Source organism: Volvox carteri (assembly GCF_000143455.1).
Source record: "Volvox carteri f. nagariensis unplaced genomic scaffold VOLCAscaffold_16, whole genome shotgun sequence".
Classification (NCBI taxonomy): Eukaryota; Viridiplantae; Chlorophyta; class Chlorophyceae; order Chlamydomonadales; family Volvocaceae; genus Volvox; species Volvox carteri.
This window is the reverse complement of record NW_003307559.1, coordinates 376,252-383,743: the sequence shown is the minus strand read 5'-3', so window position 1 is coordinate 383,743 and position 7,492 is coordinate 376,252. Positions and strand designations below refer to the sequence as shown.

At 55.9% G+C, this 7,492-nt stretch overlaps 2 protein-coding genes across 2 annotated transcripts in view; both read left to right on the top strand.

Annotated features, from left to right (window-relative positions):
* The window catches only part of VOLCADRAFT_59855 (uncharacterized protein), a gene marked incomplete at both ends in the record, with an annotated part of 2,066 nt that extends 1,872 nt beyond the window's left edge, over positions 1-194 (top strand). The window contains one exon of the mRNA XM_002949884.1: positions 40-194. Within this exon, the coding sequence (XP_002949930.1) occupies positions 40-194 (155 nt within the window). The remainder of the gene's footprint in view (positions 1-39) is intronic.
* A 1,837-nt stretch (positions 195-2,031) lies between these two features.
* The window catches only part of VOLCADRAFT_104477 (uncharacterized protein), a gene marked incomplete at its 3' end in the record, with an annotated part of 12,023 nt that continues 6,562 nt past the window's right edge, over positions 2,032-7,492 (top strand). Inside the window, exons 1-8 of the mRNA XM_002949883.1 lie at positions 2,032-2,270; positions 2,951-3,012; positions 3,989-4,154; positions 4,604-4,696; positions 5,590-5,659; positions 5,922-6,118; positions 6,570-6,618; positions 7,074-7,177. Of these exons, the coding sequence (XP_002949929.1) occupies positions 2,205-2,270; positions 2,951-3,012; positions 3,989-4,154; positions 4,604-4,696; positions 5,590-5,659; positions 5,922-6,118; positions 6,570-6,618; positions 7,074-7,177 (807 nt within the window). The 5' untranslated portion in view covers positions 2,032-2,204. The remainder of the gene's footprint in view (positions 2,271-2,950; positions 3,013-3,988; positions 4,155-4,603; positions 4,697-5,589; positions 5,660-5,921; positions 6,119-6,569; positions 6,619-7,073; positions 7,178-7,492) is intronic.

Sequence of the window (7,492 nt, the reverse complement as noted above, 5' to 3'; positions counted from 1 at the left end):
CTCTCTCCCCCTCTCCCCCCTCGCTCTCCCCCCCCGCAGGTGAGCAAGCCAGCGTCTGGTCGTTCAGCTACTTCTTTTACAACAAGAAGATGAAGCGCATCCTCTACTTTAGCTGTAGGGCCATTAGCAAGCAGGCGGCGGATGAGGTAGGAGGGGTGGAGACGGGGGTACATAAAGGTGGTGTGTGGGCATAGATGTGTGTGTGTATAGGTCCGTGGGGTGGTGCAGTGGAGGGGCCTGGGGAGGCACGGGGGGGGGGATCTGAACGCCGCGGCGAGGCTCCTTCCGCCCCCACCCCCTGCTTTTTGGGCAGTTCTACTTCTGGTACACTCTTGCCCTGGCAGCAGCTTCACTCGTTCACGTGGTTCGTCTTTCCCCTCTTTCCCTCCCCCCCGCGCTCCTCCGTCAGTTCTGGTTCCTGTACATCGGCCGCACTGCAGCACTCTGTCCTTGGCAGCAGCTTTACTCGCTCGTGGTTCGTCTTTTCGGCCCCTTCCCCCCTCTTCCCCCCTCTTCCCCCCTATTACTTTAGTCTGCGGTGTGCTTTGCGGTTGTTTTATGTAACATGTAAGTTCGGGGGCTCACCTTGATGCGATGTAGGTCACGGAGTCTTCGTCCAAGTACGACAAGTACAACACTGATACCGATGATGATGACAGTGATCGGTACGGCATGGCCACGGAGATGGACGTGTGAACCACCAAACGTGGGAAGGGCGGGTGAGGGGAAGGTGTATGTGTGTGTATGTGTTTTCAAACCCCCGCAAGCCCCGGCTAAGCCGCGTGTCCCTGGTGGGGCCTTGGCGGCGCATTTGCTACAGCCTCGGAAGGTGGCACAGGCGGGCGGCAGTAGCCGGATAGCAGCAAGAGGGTTTTAAGGATGGAGCGTATCTGCGGGATAAGATGTCGTACCTCCGTCTGTGCTCCCGCTCCCCTGCCGCCTCCGTTGCGGTGTAAAGTCCACCCCCTCATCCGCGGCAACTCCACCGGACTCACCCCACCACAAGCCGCGAGCCGCAAAACACAGTGCCATCTCCCCCCGGGGCCCACCACATGGGCCCTTTGGACGTGTACGGCAGAGTGTATTCCGCAGCCTGTTAGAAGCGACGGGGGCGGAAGGTGGAGGAGGAGGATGATTTGGGGGGGAGGGAGAAGGAAAAGGCGGAGAGGAGGAGGGGCACGTATGATGGGAGCCGTGTGATGTACGGCATGGTTAGATTGTGGTACGGGGTGGGGAGAAGGGGCTGTCCTGTGCATCGTAAGCAGGACGTGAGCAATCAGCCGGTGTGTTGTAGTAGTAGTAGTAGTAGTAGTAGTAGTAGTAGTAGTAGTAGTAGTAGTAGTAGTAGTAGTAGTAGGAATGTGCTTTAGATAAGAGCCAACTGACATCGTCACCGATGATCTGCTGGATATCTCTCTGCTTTGTTGGCGAGGGCGGGTTTGGCCGGAGTAGCCGACGGTGGCGGTTGTGAGGCAGTTGTGACACGGCGTGTTTGTTTGCCACACGCTGGCACTGCTGCTCGGTATATCCTCGGCGTCTCCGGCCGTCGAGGAAAAATCGACACATGGCTGAAATCTGCATAATGTATATTGGGTATAATAGTATACATGTATGCTGTGTGCTATGCTTTTGTGGTGTGTGTATGTGTGAGTGAGTGAGAGGACGCGGCGTATACGGTGATTGAGACCTTTTCGCTAAGCTGGATTGAGTTAGGAAAGGCGGTCTTGTAGATGGGGGAAAAGAGTGGCGGCGACGACGGGGAGGCGGTGGTGGTGGTGGTGATGGTGGTGGTGGCGGTCATTGACTTCACGGCAAAACCCTAGAATGGAAATAAGAGTGAAGCTGGGGACTTTTTCTTTGTGAGGGGGTTTGGGGAGTTTACTGGAGGGGCGCGGGGTAACTGCTTTGCCGCTGCGCTGCATACAACCTTTAAAAGGGCGCAGCAAGCTTGAATTGTATGGATTCGGTTGGGACGGTGGGAAGAAGCGTTGCTGGCGTATTGCTGATGCATGTGCCACTTGCCTGCTCTGTCCTTTGTCCGGCTTGTGCAGGTGCAGTGCTTGTTGACCGGTTTCCCGGCGCTGGCCGCAATTTTTAGTTTTTTTTGCGGTTATGCATTTGGGTAAAAGTATATGTCTGTGCGGGGTCGCTATAATAGCTTAAGGTAACACGAAACCACATATGGCAAACGCTTTTTTAAAAAAATGCGCTACATGCTTGAGTCCAGGTTTGGTGGTGGCCAGAAGGCAGGCCCGCCGTTGACTGACCACGTGCATTTGGGTCGCAATATATTTTGGTTGCGGTTGCGAAGAGAACGAGCGCACCGCGCCACACGCATATGCATGCCATTCTTCTGTGCAAGGGTGCATGTCCATATCCAATGGATGTGATGTTTCTCCGCTGGAAGGAGCCTGCGGTGTTCGGTTCCATGATCAGATAGTTTTGACGGCTGGGTGATGACCTATGCGTCCTGTATGAGGCTTTTGCGCTGCGTATGGAAGGGCCTGAGATCAGTATTGTGTGTAACGATTTTGCAGGATGAATGTGTTGGAGTTATGGAAGGAAGTGTTAAGACTCGTGCACCTGCCGACACAAGGAATCATGAACCTAGCGAGAATCCAAGGCTTGGTCCCCACTCATCTACGCTGATTACATAAAAAAAGTTGACTACAACAGTTTTAAGCTTTCTCGCCTTTAATTTTTTTCATGGCATAGCTACCTTCGCTTAATTTTCTTCGCCAAACTAGTACTTTGACTGGACAAGAGAAGCTGCTTGTCAAGTAGGTAATTAGATGTAACCACATGATGTGCCCGTTTCCATTGAACAATAAATACAACCTTTAGAGTTCATCAATTTAGGTTAGGCCGCGGACTCGAGTCCATGTTCCCGCAAGGAAGCCTACAAGCCCACGCTGGCCTTCCGGGACAAGCTCCACATATTCCTGGACAGCCGGCAACGGGGTACCCGATGATACCCCCCAAAGCCCAGGCCAGCTTCCGTAGTGTGGCCAGGTAAGCAGACACGGCGCGAACAAGTTGTAAAGTTATTTGTGTTTAAGTTAAAGTATACTTTTTTGATTTCTTGCTCCATGGAAGGAAAGGGTGCTGTTCGAAGTCGGTCGTGTTATTAGCGGAATACGCATCCTGCTGCAAGGGCTGGGAACGCGAAGTCTCAAACGTCAGCACGCATATGTCGGGGTAGATTATGGAAGCCCCGTCAAATCGCATGTCTGGAATCCGCCTTTTCTGCTAGCGACTTCTTTCCAGCAGGCCAGCTACTGCAACTGTCAGGAATTTAACGGGTCACCGGCCGCAACGCACAGCCACGGACTCAACCCGTAAAAGGCCGCAGTCCCCCGGCTGCGGGCAGACCACACAACAAACAAAGAGATTATGCCACATTTGCAGCCTCTCATGCAGGAACTCCTCCAACCCCATGCCAACTAAGATAATCCGCTGCATGAATGCGCACGTTGCTGCGGTCCCCGGGTGCTGGCGCTGCTGCTGCTGCATCATATTTCACCACTCGATCTGGCGCTAAAGGAAATCCAGCCATGGATCTTTCAACCTCGGCACAGAGGATCCGAGCAATGGATCCAGCTTTTAACGGATCCGAGCTTTAAATCCATCCATACAACACGTATCCCGCAATCGATCCAATGTCTCGCACCCTCCAAGAGGAAACTCGTGGGCATAATTGCCCATTATCGATTTTTTCCCTCTACCTCCAACCAATCCTTAAAACCCGCTACCAACCCCCATCTCCACAACCTCCGCGCTCCTTCTCCACCTTCAAGTTATTGTACCAGGGGCTCGTTTTTGCCCTTCACCCCCTTTATTTTCCCGCCGTCTCTCCCCCCCCCTCTCTCTCTCTTCTCATGTCCCTCTAAACACATACATACATACATACATACATACATACATACATACATACATACATACATACATACATACATACATACATACATACATACGCACATACGCACAGGCGTCCCAAGGTGGGCAACCTGACCGTGAGCTGCCCCATGTTGGTGTCGGCTATGGGGCCGGGTGAGGGCTTCGTGGCGCTGCCCCTGACCCGCCTGGCCGCGGAGGTTCAATGCCAGATCAGTGTGGCCTTCGTCAAGACCACTCTTGACGCGTACCTGCCGCAGGTGTGTGACTTGACAGACAGGGGGAACGGGGAGATGGGGGATACCTACGCTGGGGCTGTGCGATTCCTCCCTGCCCTGTCGGGGCCCCTGCTGCCGCCTCCCCTTCGCTCGGGTGGTGCTGGCCTCCACCTCAACATCCCAACACACTCACACACAGTATTGGGCTTCTCCGGCAGTCCCCCTCCCCAGGAAGTGCACTCCCTTCCCTCCCCCCTCCCCCCTGCCTGACTCCCCAGGTGCATCTTCTCTTAGGCACTCCCCTTCCCGTCCCTCCTCTCCCCGGCCCCCACACGCACATGCTGCTTCACTCGCCAGTGGCGCACCCATCTTAACCCCAAACATGCACATACACACACGCACACCTCGCGGCCCTGTCTTCTCCCCTCACCTCCCCGGCCCCTGTTCCCTCGTCCCCCGTTCCCGGGCGCACTTCCCCCTTTCCCTCCTAGACCTGGCGAGCAGGTTCCCTGCAGCTCTACGTGCCCAAGACCACCTCCACGGTGGTTTCGGAGGTGGTGGTGGAGAACCTGAACAGAGACAAGGTGGGTAGGCCGGGGTGAGGGAGGGAGGGGTTGGAGGGCGGGGGGCGTACTTGTTGTTTGGGGAAGGGAGGAAAGAAGCAAACACAGCCACACCTAAAGCAAACATATATACAGACACGATAATACAGTTCCGAGACGACAGGTATGCAAATGTTTTTCACGGCATCGTATTCCTGGAGAGTTCCAGGTTCAATTCCGACAGTGTGCGGATTGTAAACTCCTCCACCGTTAGGGGTTGTGGATGTGATGCGCCCCGATGTCGATGGGCGGTGATGAGAAGAAACCTGCAAGACAAGTCGGCAGGAGATTGAGGCGGATTTGTCGCCGCCGTCGTTGATCCGGCAAATTCTCCTGCTGGTGGCAGTAGTGGTAGTAGTGTGCTGGTCTCCAAAACGTCACTGCGATGATTTTGCGGCAGTCGGCACTCGTGGTGGTGGTGATGTGATGAAGAAGATGACGGGGGTCTCTTTCCCCCCCCCCCCCCAAAGGGGGAACACGCACCCGGGCGGGAAGGTGCCAGGGGGACCGCTGCCAGCAGGTCGGTCAGAGGCCACACCCCGCGGCGGGAAGTTATGTATGTATGTATGTAACCCCCTCCCCTACTTCATACATACATACATATATACATACGTACATACACGATCACGCATTTCCAGTGGTTGCACTCCTGCGTATACAGGTGTGTATGTATGCGTGTTTCTGACCCACTTCCGTTTCCGCCGTAACATTATGTCACTGCTTTGGAGTTGTGCAGGTGCGGCTTCCGATGCCGGCGTGTGTGTGTGTGTGTGTGTGTGTATTTTACGATCCCCCTTTCCCCTCTTTCTACGAAACCCTGCCACAATAACCCCCTAACCCTGCCTCTCCTTCCTTGACACGTACGGCACGGGCAGATTTTCGTCACGGCAATCGTACCCGCGGATGATGTGCAGAAGGGAGGTTACAAGCCAAGCACGGTGTACGGTAGGTGGGGAGTTGGGGGATGGTTTATGAATGTGGGGGTGGGGGTGGGGGAAAGACCCTTCCCAAACCCATTCCCCCAAAACACACATACATAAACACACAAACACACCGCCTTCTCCCCACCCCTCAAGCCTCCTTCCCCCACTTCCCACTTCAAAACCGCCTACTGGTCAGTTCTGCTTCTTGTACACTCTTTCCTTGGCAGCGGCTTCACTCGGGTTCGTGGTTCGTCTTCCCCCCCCCACCACCACCTCCCCCGCAGGTCCCAGCGGTCAGCCCCAGAACTCCGAAACCGCCAACGACCCGGAGCTGTTCTGTCTGCCCCTGGGCCCCCCGGGCGCCTGCCAGCCCGCCGACAGGCTCCGGGTCACCATCACCACCTTCGAGCCGCTGACGTTCGAGGAGGGGCATTACGTGATGCGGCTGCCCACGGAAATACCCTACAGCATGATACCCGAGGTGGGCCGTCGGGGGGGAAGGGGGGGAGGGCGGGAGGGGGGCCGGTTGTAGGGAGGGGGGGAGGGCGGGAGGGTGAAGGACGGTAGAGTGGACGCGGCGGCGGTAGGGGTGAGGAAAGGAAAGGAAAGGAAAACCACCGACTGGTACTCGGACTTGGACTTGAACTCGAATTCCCGTTCGGGTTGAAGGGGCCTAGGGTGACCTCGCGGTGCGGTAGGGTGTGTGTGTGTGTGGCACTTGTGTGAGTGAGAGGTATTTTGGAAGGAGGGGCAGCAGCCCCCGGGGGGTTCAAATTGCCTCCAAACCCCCATTTGAACTGATCTGGGTAGGCTGGGGTAGGCCGAATGTACGGCACTACCACTCCCTTTTTGTGAATTCCTGACTGGCCCGTCCTCCCCCCTGTGTTTCCACTGGGGCCGTACTCCTACCCGGCCCTACCCCCTCCCTTCAGGGGTACAGCCACACACAACTGCTGGACGTTATCGTTACCATTAACACAGGTGGGTGGGTGGCAGTTGGCGGTTGGCGGTTGCTGGTTGAGAGGTGTTTTATGGCGGGGGTGGCGGGGGTTGTGGTGCTGATGCTTATGGCGGAAGGGAGGGTGGATGGGATAAAGGCCGGTGCGAGACGTGGGGTGCATATGTATGTGTGTATGTATGTATGTATGTATGTGTGTATGTATGTATGTGTGTATGTATGTATGTATGTATGTGTGTATGTATGTATGTATGTGTGTATGTATGTATGTATGTGTGAGGGGGGTACGGCGAACCACTGGTGAATGAAGGGGCGGAGGCTGGAGAAACCGTGGTTGCTATGACTATGGCGTTGGTGGCCATATGCTATGTGGGGTGGCTGGTGGTGTGATTTGCTCGCTGCTTGATTTTGTTGGTGTCAGTACATATGCACGGCATACACACGTGTAAACCCCTGCCTGTGTTTCGGCTGCCACCAGGGAATCCCACGACCGTCAAGTACGGCGTACGATCTGGCCACCGTGCCGTACCTGGCGTGCAATCCCCGGGAACGGTCACTCTGTCTCTGGACAAGAGCCCCGATGTGCGTCTGTATGTAGTACTGTAACGTCTGGGGTGGGGTGGGTGGGGTGGGAAGAAAGATGTGTATGGGGAAGTGGCGGCATGGCTCAGAGTGGCCTCCTCCCCCTTCGCGTAACCGCCGAGCCCCCATCCACCTCACCTCTCTCACCACAGGCTTTCCTCCTTCCCCCTCTCCTCCCCTTCCCTCCCCCGATGTCCCATTCAAACCCCCTCCCCTACCTTCCGCCTCGGGCACTTCGCCAAGGGTTTCCTGTTAGACCCTCCAACCCAACCCCCACCCCACCCCACCCCGCCTGCCCTGGACTTTTGCAAGTAG